General features: G+C 36.4%; 3 protein-coding genes across 4 annotated transcripts in view; 2 read left to right on the forward strand and 1 right to left on the reverse strand.

Annotated features, from left to right (window-relative positions):
• The window catches only part of sec22ba (SEC22 homolog B, vesicle trafficking protein a), a 14,911-nt gene extending 13,974 nt beyond the window's left edge, over positions 1–937 (forward strand). For both annotated transcript variants that reach the window (XM_067454183.1, XM_067454181.1), the window contains exons 5-6: positions 123–269; positions 361–937. In XM_067454183.1, the coding sequence (XP_067310284.1) occupies positions 123–269; positions 361–515 (302 nt within the window). In that variant the 3' untranslated portion in view covers positions 516–937. The remainder of the gene's footprint in view (positions 1–122; positions 270–360) is intronic.
• On the reverse strand, positions 935–7,488 carry imp3 (IMP U3 small nucleolar ribonucleoprotein 3). Its single transcript, XM_067454184.1, has 7 exons — positions 7,228–7,488; positions 6,947–7,054; positions 6,787–6,861; positions 6,536–6,615; positions 3,926–3,977; positions 3,715–3,787; positions 935–1,148 (listed from the first exon to the last, which is right to left on the reverse strand). Exons 1-7 carry the CDS (start codon positions 7,362–7,364, stop codon positions 1,122–1,124), a joined length of 552 nt encoding a protein of 183 aa, XP_067310285.1. The 5' UTR covers positions 7,365–7,488; the 3' UTR covers positions 935–1,121.
• A 967-nt stretch (positions 7,489–8,455) lies between these two features.
• Positions 8,456–17,092, forward strand: part of slc35a3b (solute carrier family 35 member A3b) — a 34,689-nt gene continuing 26,052 nt past the window's right edge. Inside the window, exon 1 of the mRNA XM_067454189.1 lies at positions 8,456–8,630. The gene's annotated coding sequence lies outside the window, so the exon portion shown is untranslated. The remainder of the gene's footprint in view (positions 8,631–17,092) is intronic.

Below are 17,092 nucleotides of genomic sequence, written 5' to 3' on the forward strand. Positions count from 1 at the left end.
TAGCAAGGATTCATTCAATTGATCAAATTTGACATTCATTCAATTGATCACATTTTACTAAATAAATGTGCCCACTAGATTGTCCCTTTTTTGTTGACCAAATGATACCCATTTATCTCCAGACACTTACATTCAGAAAACCAAAAGGTTATACATCGACGGCAGAGCACGAAGAAATTTGGGCAGCGTCAATTCAGAGTTACATGATGTCCAGAGGATCATGGTCGCTAATATAGAGGAAGTGCTCCAGCGGGGAGAAGCCCTATCAGGTGAGTGAACACTTTTTGCATCCTGCTTCAGTCTCATAATACTATTTGTATTTGTAAAATCATGTATTTATTTTTCCCTGTCTTTCTGTAGCCTTGGATTCCAAAGCTAGTAACCTGTCCAGCCTGTCTAAGAAGTACCGCAGTGATGCCAAATATCTCAACACGCGCTCCACCTATGCTAAGGTGGCTGCCGGTGCTGTCATTTTCATCACGCTCATTGTTTATGTGCGTTTCTGGTGGCTGTGAATATACGTGACAAATTCAAGCAGAAATTCTCAGGACCTCGCTCTCAAAAATGGTTTGGACACCAAAGAGTCTGTTCTGGCCTTAAGGTTGTGTCTGTTTGAGACCCTGAATGTAGCTTTTGTCAAGTTCATAATGGTGTTGTCTTTTTACAGCTGTACCTTGCTTTATTTATAACCAGTGGAAGGTGTTAATGATGTACTTGTTGCCTTGTATGTCTTCAGTATGTTCATAACAGAGCTATGCAAAGTATATGTGGGTTTTATAGGTGTTAATATCACATCTGTACCTGGTGGTGAAACAATTATGCATCTTTGTTGGGACATTTTAAGTGCCCACTATGTCAAAAATGTTTAATTTTTAAGACATTTTTAAAATGTGAAGGTGGTTTTCTAGGAACACCAGAGTAAATGTAGACAAAATAATTGTATTGGTTTATTGTTTACAAATGATTCATGCAAAATACAGTCACATATAAATGCATTCATTCACTCAACATGAGGTCTGACGGGGTATAAATACATACATTTGTTTTTAAAGAATCACAAATTACCAGCCGCTCAATGCGTTACACAGTTCTGTTTCAAATCCAAATTGATGTTTGGAGATTTAGACCACGAGGTCAAAGTCGTCCCGCTGAAAAGAACAAACCCAAAATTGTGATGTTAAATTAGCAATAAATTCAAAAACAATTTTTTTGTTTAAACATTTCTTAACAATGCAAAATCAGATTCTCCTGATGCTTATATGAAACACTTTAAACACATTCTACACATTTTAGTGTTTAGAGAACATGTCTAGCGTCATACCTTTAGCCCATACATGGAGGCATTGATTAAATATGAAAATATTTTCCTGAATTCATTTGATTAAGCTTTGTGTACAGTAGTGTTCAAATGTTCAGAGTCCTTAGATTAAAAAAAGGAAATGAATACTAATGTTTAACAAGAACAACTTAAATTGATCAAATGTACATTTGTAATGTAATAAGATTTCTATGTCAAATAAATGCTGTTCTTTTGAACTTTATATTCATTAAAAAATCCTGAAGTAACATTTGTCTGGTTATCACTAGACCAAGCTCAATTTAGGATTGAACATTGGTCTGGGGAATCTGCTGGGTATGTTCTACTGCACAAGAGGAGTGATAAACGAGCATAAATTAGACGACTCTACGCAATCAAGTAGTCCTTCAACCAATCAGACCACCAGAGGCGTGATCAACGGGAATCGGGTTAAACAGTTGGATAAGCCAGTCTATGATTTTGTTCCCTCAAAAGTGTGACAGAGGCAGCAGAAATTAATGTACAGGTTTCCAGAGTTACAGGGCGAAATCGAATCGGCATCAGATCACGCTGGGTTTGCCCAGTCTTAAGTATCACAGTATCCACAAAAAATATTAAGCAACCGTTTTCAACACTGATGATAAATGTTTTATTTTTATTATTTTACAATAGAAATGTTTTAAAATGTAAATTTAAATAATATTTATCTGCCAATTTTTAAAATCAATTTACAACCATCAGCATTTTGGCTACAGCATGAAAAAGGTCAATATAACAAACCGATGGTTTAGTCATGAACTGTGAGGCACTGAGCTGTATAATGTCTGCTGCATAATCCAAGATTATACTGTAATATTCCTGCTGCGTTGCTGTCTGTGTTTTAATGTTTATTAAACAACAAAAGATCAACAAAATAAATCGCTCAATACTCTTGGACTAAACTTTTAAAGGATTAATTTCCGCGATTCAGACAGAATCCAGTCATAAAAACGGAATTTACTGCATAATGCGGAATGGCACGGAACTGGCTTTGATGAGTAAATAAAGCTATGGTCTATAATATACTAATAGTAGGGGTGACTCTGAATAATCGAAGATTCGATGCATCGATATACGGAGCCGGATTCGACCACTGATCTCACGGTCGAATCTTCGCGGGTGTTATGAAACGAGGATCATACCATTTTGGCAATATGGGGGTGCTCAATATTTTAAAGACGTGGCGCGGTGCTGAGCTGAGCGTCCGGTGTGCGACCCTTTTATGGGTGCTGAGCTTCCCACCGCGAAGGAAAACGCCGTCCCGCGCCTTCAATGAGTGTACACAGTCCTCTCAGCATTCGGTGCCTGTTCGCGCCGATTCAGGAAGTTGTTTAAAATCCTGCAGCGCCACAGAGCGCCATTTTAAGGTTTTATATTAAATTTATATTATATTTACATCATATCGTACATACTGATTTCACCCTGTGCTACAATATATACTCACTGTGCAGCTCTTCTGTCGATTCAAAATTGAGCTTGCACGTATATAATATGCACGTCTGGTGGCTGAGATACCCGAGATGTGGCGCTGAGCTTCGCATCCAGTGTGCGACCCACTTTAGGCACCATCGGTTTAAGAACGTGCATGTAAACACACTTAAAGTGTTCTTTTCCTCTCTTGGCAGGTATTTTTAATACTAGTTAATTTATCAAAATGTTCTTTAATATATTTGTGTGATGTTCTGTACTTCAATCGCGGCTTTAACATGTTATGAGAAAACGGTTTACGAATGTTTATCCACTACATTACCTTTTATTTAAACCTGAATAAGAAAACCATTGTCAGTTCGTCTTTCAGTTGGCAGGCAGTCTTGGTTGCTTTATTAAAAGTTGTTGCTTTGTGCAGTGTGTAAAGGAAAATAAAAATAGTTTTACCCTCCTGCTGACTAGTGTCGTGCCACCCAACCGATTCACACACACACACACAGATGATTCGTCTATCGGTCGACCAAAGAAAGATTCGACAATTCTGATTCGAATGGGAAAAACCTTAGTCGGGGACACCCCTAACTAAAAGTGTCTGTGAATATTAAACTGCAAAAAGACTGTTTACATATGAACCCAGGCCAACATATACATACATACATACATGCATACATATATATGTTGGACTGCTGAATGTTAAAAGGATCCGGTCTATGTTCATTTTAAATGATTTTCTAATGCAGCAATAAACTAGCTAGTAGGCTATAATTTCATGTGCTGTTTATTTTTTAATTTTGCTGATTTAAAACATGATCAAAGTGCTATTTTAAGGAAAAGTTTTCAAATAAGAGGGCATGTGACAAACATCGGTATTGGTCAATACGTTTTTTAAATTGGTTTCGGCCCCCCCAAAAAAATCATATCGGTGCATCCCTAAATATTCCTTGACATACCTCCTCATTGTAGTTCATGACATGTTGTTTGATCTTGGATGAGTCCACCCATGTGATGAAGTCTTCCATACTCCTGTAACAATATTGCAAAATAACTACACATTTCAGTTGCTGCAGACTAAATGTCAATTTTGAAATTAAACTTGTGATTTTTAAAATGTATTTCTTCAATGGGTATCAGAAAAAGGCAATGATGATTTTCATAACTAACCTTGTTACAAGAAACGCAGGATCGGTGATAATCTCAGGCCCAACTCGAATATCTGTTGCTCAGTCAAGAAGTATTTTGGTTACAATTAAGCAAATTAATTTGCGAAGAATATTTTCTTCATGATATTACAGCTTAAAATGAGATGAACATCCATTATATTCAGGGATCAAGTCAATTTAATTATACAAAAGTAAAAAGTAATTTGTACAGTAGCTTGATTAAAAGTATAAAAATCAGGATTGCAATTTGGAAACTTAATTCAAAATAAAAGCTTTTATCATGCAAAAAAAGAGTTCATATCTCTCAATTTTGAAAGAATTTCGAGTATACACTAGGGATGTGACGGTGTGAAGAAATTTTCCCGCCGGTTAATTGACACGTGACAATACTGGTATCAACGGCAGGGGGCTTTTAAATGGCTAATTCTATAGAATCAGTGTATTGATTAAAGGGGGGTGAAACACTCAGTTTCAGTCAATCTCATGTCAATCTTGAGTACCTATAGAGTAGTATTGCATCCTACATATCTCCGAAAAGTCTTTAGTTTTATCATATTTATAAAAGAAATATGGGCTGTACCGAGTCTTTCCGGAAAAAACCGAGCGCCTGGAGGCGTATCGTGTGGGCGGAGCTAAAGAATGACGATCGCGAACAAAGCGGTGACGTCCTCAAGCGTGGAGAAACTCATGGCTATCGAGCTCAGCTAATACAGATAATGATCCAGAATCAAATCTGAGGCAGAAATAAATTGAACAGGAGATACGGCAACATCAGGACGTCTGTCTCTGTGGTATGTAATGTATTTAGGGGCCTGTCAACATTTCTGTGTCTTTACTCGCAGTTTATGAGGACATGATTCGTTTTATGGACTATTGTATGCGACTAGACCTTAGAAGTAGCAAGCAAAACGGTTTTGCACGTCAGAGTCAGACTAGTGTAACGTTATACAGAACAACAATGGAGTAACCATTAGCGCATTTGAATGACGAAGCACGCGATCGTATCGTTTACTGATGTTTACTCATGCGACGGTAGCCAATAGCAGAGACATTTGAAGCAGTTTTACTCACCGGCTGCTTCCAAAGCAAGACCGAATCTTTATCGCTGGGACCGCTCCGTCAAAAACACACTTCTTTGGTATGATTTGGTAAAGTCCTGTGACAGCAGTGACCGTGGAAATCCACTTTGCGACACGACTGAAGCGATGCTTTGAAGCTTCCCGTCATTTCTGCGTTCAAATCGGTTCAAATGTAGCGCTGCCTTCACGGAATGCTGTGCTGAAGCGTTGAAGTCGCTCGATGTCACCCATAGGAATAAAGTGGAGCGCGGCGCGCAACATAAGTCTTCACGGAGGACTGGATCTGCAGCTGAGAGACTGTTTACGGCGTGCATTTCCTCTCTCTCGCTCTAGTCACGCGCGCGCACCCTACCGGGAGAAGAGCCCGTACGGCCCATACAAGGACCTTCCGATCTATTAAAGTCAAGTAGACCCATACTCGAAAAAAACTCTCCGAAACTTGTGAGAAACTGGAAGGAGTATTTTTGACACAGAAATACTCCATCAAACGTCCAACAGTTTTTGAAACTTTGTCTATGTTTAGGATGGGAATCCAAGTCTTTAACAGTGTAAAAAGCTCAGTATGCATGAAACAGCATTTCACCCCCCCCCCCCCCCTTCTGGACATTGACAGTATACTGTATATGACAGTATATATACAGTATACTGTCAATGTCCAGAAGGACCAGGTAGGTAATAAAAACATCATCAAAGTAGTCTATGTGACATCAGTGGGTTTGTTAGAATCTCTTGAAGCATCGAAAATACATTTTGATCCAAAAATAACAAACACTACAACTTTATTCAGCATTGTCTTCTCTTCCGGCTCTGTTTTAAATCCGCATTCACGACTCAGTGATGCTGCTGACGTTGAGCGCCAGTGTATTCGGTTATAATAAATATGGTTGAGCAGAAAAATGCAAGTCTTCCTCTGTGTCGAAATGTGGTTATTTTGTTTACAGCGTGAATTTCCCTCAGACTACAAAAGAAGCTCGGGAACACCAGATAACACGCCAGCAGCAACACTGCAGAGTCGTGAACGCGGATTGAGAACAGATCCTTAAGAGAAGACAATGCTGAATAAAGTCATTAGTTTTTGTTATTTTTGGACCAAAATGTATTTTCAATGCGTAAAAAATTCTAACTAACCCACTGATGGCACATGGACTACTTTGATGATGTTTTATTACCTTTCTGGACTTAGACAGTATAACGTACATAGATTTTAAATGGAGGGACAGACAGCTCTCGGACTATAAAATATAAACTGTGTTCCGAAGATGAACGGCGGTCTTACCGTTGTGGAATGACATGAGGGTAAGTCATTAATGACATCATTTTCATTTTTGGGTGAACTAACCCTTTAAGACTAAAATGACACTTTAAGAAGCTTGATACATATGGGCCCAGGAATTTTTTGTTGTTGTTTGTTTCGTTTTTTTTTTATCCAGGCCAAATGAACCAAGTGAACTGAACTAGTGTGAACAACAGCCTAAATAATATGAAGTAAACATAATATACACAGTTGAGTGTCATTTCTGACTAAAGGATACGGCCCTGCTCGATGAATGTTGTAGCAGTCTTTAGGCTCGGAGCCATACGCAGTTTCAGCATGATTGTGGGAAGCCGTCTCCTAAAGAAAACAGCAATCAGGGAAAAAAAGAACAAATTGGAACTGGCAGAATGAACAAAACTATTTTATCAACTGAACTTTGACCCCTTTTATTTTTGTGATATATATTATATACATTTCTGAATTCTAAATAATCGTGTAATTTCTTTGATTAATTGTTGAAGTGCATACCTGCAGAATGTAGAGGCACAGACTTCATTTGCAAGGGAGAGATTCTGTTTGGTGGGAATCAAACCGATACTGTAACTGCAAAAGAGAAACACGATTTTCAGATTCGACTGCAGCTGCAATTACAATGAGCCCACTGAACATCCATAAGTACCCAACTTACAGTTTTTCCAAGAAAATGGTTGTGCTTTGAGCTCTGAAACCATCTTTTTCGTTCAAGTCCCGTATTTTCTGTGCCAATTCTCTGATATTTCGACTAAGTTTGTTGTATCTACAGAGACAAAGCATAACGTTACACGTATTCGATTCGTAAGTCATGTTTTGATCAGCTGTCTACTCTAAAAATGGACTTTAAAAAATACTTGTTTAAAACAAATATGCATAAAAGGGAGTCATATTTACTATATGTATTGTTAACAACTGATTTTCTTTAAAGTTACTCACTTGGTGTAATCTTCCCTCTTCTCAATACGATATCTCCTCAATATTTTAACCTCGTGTAGATTGTTGTCAACCTCCCAGTTAATAAAATCAACTTTCTTCAAGAGTTTCTGTTCGTGGAATTTCAATTTACGAACCATTTTACAAATAAAAATGACTATATTTATCGCTACGCGTATTATTTGGCTCTAGTGATCAATAGCTTTCACACGCGTGCTTATCATTTCACGGTGGTTTTCTGTAAAGAATGTGCGGCTGTCGGGCTCGACACTGGCGCCCAGTGGTCAGGAGAAATACAACAACATTTATATTAAAAAAAATAATTTTTACAGTTATAAAATGACTGTAATAAAGTTAAAACAGTTCAAAATAAAAACGTAGTGAATAATAATATGCATAGTAATGAATGCGTTATACGTAATAGCCTACGTTATATGTCATTTATCTTTTCTAAATAATATTTTTATGTTGATTATTATTCAACATCAGATCCCTGTGTATTTTTCCAAACTGGAGCAACTACACACTGACATTATGAATTTTGAAAACGGGTAAATACAAAGCAAAGACACTAGCCTATGCATTCCCATAGCCTACAATCAAACAACGTTAACTTACAATTTTGATGCAGAACAAACAAGTTAATGTCTACATTATTTATATGCCAACCCCCCTGTATTTATTAAATTAAACAACAAACAATAGCACGTACATTTTCCAAAAATATAAAAAAGTCGAAAATCTAAGTTTATTTGGCACAATTTCATACACAATTGTCATTCAAAGTGCTTTAAATAAAATAGATTAACAATTAACAATAAAAATAACAGATGAATAAGAAATTAAATTAAAAAAAATAGGCCTATACTTTTTAAAATTATTTCTATTTACAGATATAGGCCCTTAAAATCACACAAAGTAAGCTGCTTTGCAATTAAAACAAATAACAAACAAAAAACAGATAGGCCTAACGTCGTTTTAGGAATTTACAGGATTTTTTATAATTATTAAAAAATCCTTTAATAATTGCGTTGTCTTGGGTAAATGTAGCCTAGGTAAAATGTCTACAAAAAGCCACAAATCGTTGCTGTGTGAAATCACGTTGTATCTAATTTAGGAATAGCTATCAAAACCCCTGAACATCATGAAAAAAAATAGTTCTGTATACAACACACCGGTAGATGTCAATATAAGCAAATTTCCATCTTCATCTGAAAAAAAGTTTAGGGAAACGACAGAAATGAGTGTCAGGCATAGTTTCGCTTTGGTTGAACGTGTGCTAGAGGAAGTCATCGTGTTTATAAATGAATCGGATGCATCATTCAGGGCTGTACTGCACACCTGCTGTGTCTCTTGGACTCCGAGCTCACTCAGCACAACACTGAGCTGCACTGGTGAGAGACCAGGTAGGCATAAAGAGTTAACACATCTTCACACTCTTTTTACATATCTGATTATTTTAAATTGCAACGGACAAGGAACCATATGCGTACAGCATTCGGACGTCATGACGTCAAGAGCGTATTTTGGTTGAGGTGTCGTGTCAACCGTGCGGGGTCCCATGGTTAGTGGTGGCGAGATGAAACTTCATGAAGCATTGGGCTTGTTTGAGATGAGCAAAATCTGCGCAGAACCTTTTTTTTTTTTTTTTATTTTTTTATTTTTTTTTTTTATTTAAAGAATCAAGATTTACAAACAAACATGGCTGCATAGAATCAGTTACTTAAACAGTTACTTATGTCCTAAAATAGGACATAGAGGATATAGCCTGAGGGAGCAGCTCTTAATATAAACAGTGAAAATTAAATGAATAATTAAAACAACAACAAAAGTATAATGACATGACATAAGGGGAGAATTCAAACATTGTTCAGTTATTAGCCTCAGTTGGGAAGTGTTTTAGGATGTCAAATATTTTTTGTGCTTTAGGACCTTTCAAGATTTTTAGAGATTTCATATACATTTTAAATTCATTTAAAAAAACAACAAATTTGGGAGATGATTTCACAATTCTACACTTGTGAATGAAGAATTTAGCTAGACATACAATTGTATTAATACAGAGCTCATCACCTTTGTTTTGTAATATCAGTCCAAATGTTATGTCGTCCCTAGAGAGAGAAGTTGGGAGTGAGGACATCTTTGGCTTAACCCATTTATATATATCACACCAAAAAGTTTGAATTACATTACATGAGAAAAAAACATGGTCCGTGGTTTCAACATCATTTTCACAGAATGTGCATATATTATCATCTATACCAAAACGAAGATGTAGTAAATCTTTAGAGGGGTAAATATTATTCATTATTTTGAAGTGTGTTTCTTTCACTTTAGGAGCAATAGGGAGTGTTAGATACATTGTTCTTAGCTTAGAGATTGAATCCTTATCAAATTTTTGTAGGATGTTATTTTTATTTTGGTTATTAGGGTAGAGATGCTCGATAAAACATCTTCTAATAAAGTGGTTAGTGCATTTTTTATCCAGAACATGGATTCCTTGAATTGATAGTGGGGCCAATTGTGGTTGAATCGTATAATATTCCAAAATGCTTCTTGTTAGAAGGACATAACCTTGAGGTAGTGCTTTATGTAATTTAAAAAAATCTGATTTTGAAGGTTTGAAATTATGTTTGATGCAAAGTTGTTCATAATTTAAAAAATGTCCGTTAGTATCCATTAAGTCGGTCATGGACCATATGTTTTTCCCATACCAATCCTCAAAAAACAAAGATCGGTTGCGGTGCAAGATGTACCTGTTGTTCCAAAGTACAAATGTATGGGGTGAAAAGTTATGTATGTGTAACATTTTCCAATACAAGAGTATTTGTTTGTGAAACTCTGATAATGATATAGGTAATTTATCAACATTAAAGTCCGCTCTAAGAAGAAATTCTAATCCTCCAATTTTCTTGAATAAGGTCTTTGGAATACAATACCAGAAGGAGTTATTGTGTTTGATCCAAGATTTTAGCCAATTTATTTTTAAGGTTCCATTAAGGCAGTCAAAATCAATAACTTTTAGCCCTCCATCATTTGTGTCTTTAACCATATTGCTCTTTTTCATATAATGTGGTCTGTTTCTCCAAATGAAGTTTAGGTTGATTTGGTTGATAGACTTAATTAATTTGTTTGAAATGGCATTGGAATAAGCTGGGTAAATACATCTTGATAAACATTCCATCTTTGTTAGGTAAATTCGACCTAGAATTGATAAATCCCTCTGTAGCCATCTATTTAACCTTGATTTGCATTCTTTAATTTTATTTTCTACATTTAGAAGTTGGCTTTGTTTTTGGTCCTTGCAAAGGTAAATTCCCAGGTATTTGATTTCTGATTTGATAGGGATATTACAGATGGTTTTCAATGAAGTGTCATGTACAGCAAGCAATTCACATTTTTTTAAGTTTAATTTTAGACCTGAGGCTTTCGAGAATTTTTCAATTTTGGCAATAGTTGTTGAAATTTGGTATCTATCTTTTAAGAATATTGTAGTGTCATCCGCTAGTTGGCTGATTATTATGTCTGTGCCCAGTACATTAAGTTTTTTAATTTCATTACAGTTTTTAATATAGATTGCTAGCATTTCTGTGGCTAAGATGAATAGGTATGGTGATATGGGGCAACCTTGAGGGATACCCACATTAATCTTGAAGCTTGGGGTGGTACCACTAGGTAATAGGACACAGCTACTAATATCTCGATATAAGCCACCAACCCATTTTCTAAATTTGATTCCAAACCCAAAGTGTTTGAGTACAGAAAGAATAAAAGGATGTTCCACGGAGTCGAATGCTTTATAGAAATCTAGAAAGAGAAGGAAACCATCATCCTCTATTTGGCTTCTATACTCAATAATGTCCATTACCAATCTTATATTATTATGAATTGATCTTCCTTTTAAAAATCCTGACTGTGTATCTGCAATAATATCTGAAATTCCTGTTTGAAGACGAGAAGTAAATATATAGGTTAGAAGTTTGTAGTCTGAATTTCTAAGTGTAATGGGTCTTCTGTTATCAATAATTCTGGGATCTTTTCCAGGTTTTGGGATAGATATTATAACTCCATGCCTCATTGTTGGTGGGAGTACACATGTTTCAAATATTTCATTAAAGACTAGTAGCAGCAGGTCTCTTAGATCTACCCAAAAATGTCTGTAAAAGTCACCTGTGAGACCATCAGATCCAGGGGCTTTGTTAATAGAGAGACGACCAATTACTGCGTCTAGTTCTGCAATTGTTATTTGATTATCACATGTTTGTTTGAGGTCATCTTTTATTTTTGGAATATGTTTTGCTATATCCTGAAAAAAGTTCTGACAGTCCATGCTAGAGAATTTAGAGCTATAGAGCTGGCTATAGAATTTCCAGATTTCTGAAGAGATTACTTTTTCATCTGAGATTTCATTATTATCAACCATCAGGGATCTTATGCTATTTTTTTCCTGTCTTCTTTTTTCAAGACCACAGAAATACGATGAATTTTTTTCCCCCTCCTCTATCCATTTAGCTCTGGATCTAATAAACGCCCCTTGGGCCTTACGACTGTAGATTTCATCTAGTATAGGTTGGAGGCATAATATCTTCTGTCTATCATCTTCTGATGGGTTTGGTTTGTTGCAGTACAAATTTAACTGATTAATAATGTCTACCTCTTGTTTTTCACAATTTTTTTTAAGCATTTTACTGAATGAGATGGTAAATTGACGTATTTTATATTTTAGAAATTCCCACTTTTTGGTAGCAGTTGTTAGCTCCTCAGAGCTGGCATATTTATTAATTAATACTTTGATTTTTTGGCAGTAGTCATTATTTTTGAGCAGACTGGAATTGAACTTCCAATATGTGTGTGAGTGAGCATTGTTGTTATTGGGTTTGATTTGTAGTAGAATAACACTATGATCTGTTAGTGGTGCAGCTGAGATATCAGAACTGATATTATAGATCATCAAATTATTTGCAATTAACCAGTGATCAATTCTGGATTTATAATTGTGGCTTGAACTAAACCAGGAGTATTTAAGTATTTCAGGATTTAAGTGCCTCCAAGTATCAACCAAATTTAGTTTTTCGCAGAAGTTTGTGAATATAGTGTTTGGATGATTTACAGAGTACCTGCAAGGATATTTATCAAGAAATTCATCATGAACTAGGTTTAGGTCACCACCAATGATGATGTTATCAGTTGAGTGTGTTAATTTAATATTGCCTAACTTCAATTCAATTTGCTCAAGTAGGTTTCGGTTTTGTCTACTGATGTTATATCCATAAATGTTGACTAAGATGAATTTCAGACCATCTATGTTTATAATAAGAATCAACCAGTGGCCAGCTTCATCTGCCATATGGGACACAATATGACCTTTGAAATTATTTAGGAGGATGGCGACACCTGCTGATCTCGAAGTGCCATGGCTAAAGTAAGCTTCATCTCCCCATTGTTTAGACCAAAATATAACATCATCAATCTTAGAGTGCGTTTCCTGCAAAAAAATTATATTTGACCTCTTCCCTTTACAAAATAAAAAAATACTTTTTCTTTTTGTCATGTCTCTTAGTCCCCTTGCATTAACAGAAATTAGAGAAATGTTACTCTTCAAACAAAACATAGAAGAAAATAATAATAATAAGGATAAGAAATAATCAATAACAACGGATTACTGAACTTACTCAGAACAACGGTAGAAGTTTCCTATCAGGAAAATAAAATATTGTAGTAGCAAAACCCTGAGAACACGTTTTCATTTAAACTCACTTATATTCGGGATTAAAAAAAAAAACCCTGGACAGTTGTGTCTATGGTGAGACTCTTTGACCATTAATGAAAGCATGGGGGCCCCGGAACACTGTCTTTAGACCAGCCTTCCTTGCTTGTTCAACTTTCGGCCACACAGCCCTCCGTGCCTCTCTGTCTTCCTTAGTGAGGTCTTCTGCGAAGCGGATGTTGAGATCCTTGCAGACGTGGTGAAGTTTGGTGATTCGCCAGAGTTCGTCCCTGAAGTGGCGTCCTGTGAACTGCATGATTATCTGACGAGGGCGGTTGGTGTTACTCGGCCCCAGTCGATGCACAGAATCTAGGATGAATTCCATTTTATCTGCGCAGAACCGATCACCGGTGATCAGCGCAAGATGCATGCCGGTTAGAAATGTGTCCGAGGGCGGTCCGCCTTGCTTTGATGTCATGCTGACGTATGTCAAAAATCTCTCGCGATGGCGAGGCGGATGTGTCGGATTCTGCAGTCGAGCGCAGTTGCTCTCCACCGACTGCGCTGGCCAAAAGCACGATGGGAAACGACTTGCTGACGACACAGCTTAATGCTCATTGGTTTAAACAACTGTGATGTAAGGTTGTTTTCTTAAATATTTGATTTTAAAACTCTGATATCATGTTTTTATGTGTATAAATTATGTGTGCATATTCTCAAACTCTCGGACAGTGCGGTCTTTCTGTGGGTTAGCTATGTGATTGTTGTCATGTTAATAAAAATATATAAAAACATGTGTGTAATTAAAATAAAATTCTTGATAAACAGGCCTTTCGAAAGGAAATAAATAACAAAAACTTTGGGTGTCTTGTTCATAATTTTTATTTTCATATAAAAGCAACAGAACTTAAATTACATCCAGTTTATCAGCAACAGAGCGCACGAGTGTGAATCCCGCGAAACTCCGCACCTGATCTCGCAGGTGTCTGATCCACTACGAGAAGAGAGAACTGTAATCTCACACACACACACACCTGATCTCGCAGGTGTCTGATCCACTACGAGAAGAGAGAACTGTCCGGCTTGCCTGCTCTTTTTTCACTCCTCCCCTCACTGCAGCTGCCTAGTCTCGCCTTTATTTCAGGCAAGGCAAGGCGCATCTCAAACAAGCCTATTGATTGAAGCTTTTCAGCAAAATAATTTCACAAAAGGGTTAATTCATTTCTCGAGGCTTCAGTTTGCTCACAACACTATACCACCTGGTGGTCAAATAGTGTAAAACAAGCAGATAGCTATATTACACGTGGTCAAAGAGTGTAAAACAAGCAGATATTCAATGTATTTTATCTAACTAATCTAGACAATCTATTTAATCTAACTAATCTAGACAATCTATTTTATCTAACTAATCTTGACAATCTATTTAATCTAACTAATCTATTTATATGAATATAATTGTTGGCCTATTTCTGGTGGCATATTGTATAACTGTGTAATATTGGCTTGAAACGAATCGGGCTATGTTGTGTGTAAATTACTATCCCAGGGCATGCCTTGTAATATTATATAGCACCTGGCTGGAACCATTGTCAGTTTGAAACCGAATGAGCCTTAGAGTTTCCTAAGACTCGGGTAATGTAAGCAATTATATAAATCTGTGTGAATAAGATAGAGGGAAGTTAGCAAAGGAAGAGCATAAAAATTGGACTTAACACAGCCTCGGTACACCTACACTATTGCCAAAAGTATTGGGACACCCCTCCAAATCATTGAATTGATTTGGAGTTCCCCTATAGTTCCACTGAAAGGAACTCTTAATGCTTAAACATTCCAAGACATTTTGGACAAATTCATGCTCCCAACTTTGTGGGAACATTTACGGGATGGCCTCTTCCGGTACATCATGACCAGTGCACAAAGCAATGTCCATAAAAGACATGGATGAGTGGAGGAACTTGAGTCCTGACCTCAACCCGATAGCAGGGCCATGCACAGACATTTTGAGGGGCAGTGGACCAAACCACAAAAGGGGCCACTATAAGGGGGTTGAGTATCAATAACAAACCTTTCACAATCATATTGAAAATACAACTGTTAGTGCTTAAGTGCTATTCAATTTTTTTATGTTGTAGATTTAAGTAGCAAATGAGAATCACCAAAATGATTGAATACATTTTGAGATAAAAGGTCTTGTTTATGATTTTCAGTTTTGTTCACAGTAAATAAAGGATCAGTTTTTCAATAACAGAAGAATATGGTATTTGGGGTAAAAGGCATATTTAACATGATAAACAGCAGACTGACTTTAACATTTGTTGGCATGACATGGTTAGATTCAGAAGGTAAAAATATATGAAGTTGGGTGTCCACCTCAGAGATAATCATCATATTTATAATAAAAATATGATAATAATCATATAATACAAATATTTAATTGTTACTACTGTAAAACTTTATTAAAGTATTATGGGATTTCATTTAGTGCTTTCAGATTCTTTACTTTATTTTAAAAATAATTTCTTTACTTTTTTTATATTAAACATATTTTAATATTCGTTGAACAATAATGAGTTTTCAAAATGAACAGAAAATAGGCTACTGCAAACTTTGCTAAAGATATATTTTTTTTGCAGTATGAACATAGACCTAATTAAAAAGCAATTTTTTCTTAGGGTGCGCCTTTAGCCCCATTGTACCCTATGATACAACTAATTTATATGATATTTATAATAGCCTTTATTACCTTTTTAAATTGTGTATATGATTAATATGGTATTAATAAAATATGCCATTTTAATAAAATATGCCGCGGACTATCACTCTATTTATACTCACCTGATTATCGTTATTGAGAGCAGCTTGGAACGCCCCCCACAAACGGGTTTACCCATGTGAGAACAAATGCTAACTCACCATTTTTCATTATTTAGTTAACTGCAAAAGTATAAATGAAATGCCTTTATTACAGAGTCTTTAAATCCATTTTGACCACTTCTAGTACCCATACTGTAAGAGCACGATTAGACACCCATACAAAAAAAGTGTATTTTCCTACTTTCTGGAATACCACCCTGGAGGCGGGTGCGTTATGTGCACATTTTATGTGTCTCCCTCATTATCACATCTGATTTAACTAATCAGAGACTGCAAGAACTAAATTGGGTGTGTGATAAGGGAGACATAGAAAATTTGCAAGGCTGGGCTGCCTCCAGGTAGGGATGGGTTGAAACCAAATGTCGACATACGTCTCGAATTTTCATCGCACTAGTGCTTTGAAAAAGTGGTCCGGAGCATTGCTTGAAATGAGACTGTCACATGACCTGTGGAAATTAAGCTTTGTTACCTCACTCTAAATGTGTAGGTGTTTTCAAACACCTGACCCGAAACCCACCCCACCCCTAAACCCTACCCAACTGGGATATGTGCAAATCCGGGGGGTATTCCAGAAAGCAAGGTTAACCTACCACCATGACCTCTCGGTTGATTAACCCAAACCTTACTCGAGTTATGCTGGTTCCAAAAATGCATCTGTGAGTAAGTTCAGATAACTTATGTTAAAGGGTTAGTTCACCCAAAAATGAAAATTCTGTCATCATTTACTCTCCCTCAAGTTGTTCCAAACTTGAATGAATTTCTTTCTTCTGCTGAACACAAAGAAAGATATTTGGAAGAATGTTTGTATAGAAGCAGATTTTGAGCCCCATTGACTACCATAGTAGGGAGAAAAATACTATGGTAGTCAATGGGGCTTAAAATCTGTTTATATTATATTATATTCATACAATTAGCATCTCTGTCTGAGACAATATCACACTAAGGAGGGAATCATCTATGAATGACACATGTCTTTCCTTTTACATGAAACTTCCCCAAACTCCTGCTCCCTCTTATATTTAGATCACCTGAAATACACAAAAAATCTACTTGATTCTATGTCAGTCCTCACTGTACTGTATATATATGTTTGATATTATTGGAAATGTCTTAGTGCGACTGGTACAAATATCTCAACTCCACAGAAGTAAACCAGAACATGATAAAGGTTTTGAGAGTATCTTGCCTTAGGATGGAGGGTGTGGCTTTCAGCCATTTGGTCTTTTGTCAATATAATTCTATGGGTCAGTGATTACATTTCAATTCCCATTGTTAACATATGTTTCC

This window comes from Pseudorasbora parva, chromosome 9 (assembly GCF_024679245.1).
Source record: "Pseudorasbora parva isolate DD20220531a chromosome 9, ASM2467924v1, whole genome shotgun sequence".
NCBI classification, from domain to species: Eukaryota; Metazoa; Chordata; class Actinopteri; order Cypriniformes; family Gobionidae; genus Pseudorasbora; species Pseudorasbora parva.

What these genes read in the sequence shown, in the direction of transcription:
- imp3 (XM_067454184.1), bottom strand. Translation starts at nt 7,364, where the DNA reads ATGGTTCGTAAATTGAAATTCCACGAACAGAAACTCTTGAAGAAAGTT. An exon ending in TGTGCCTCTACATTCTGCAG is followed by an intron (nt 6,616 to 6,786) that starts GTATGCACTTCA and finishes TGTTTTCTTTAG; the next exon opens with GAGACGGCTTCCCACAATCA. An exon ending in AACATTCATCGAGCAGGGCC is followed by an intron (nt 3,978 to 6,535) that starts GTATCCTTTAGT and finishes ACTGAGCAACAG; the next exon opens with ATATTCGAGTTGGGCCTGAG.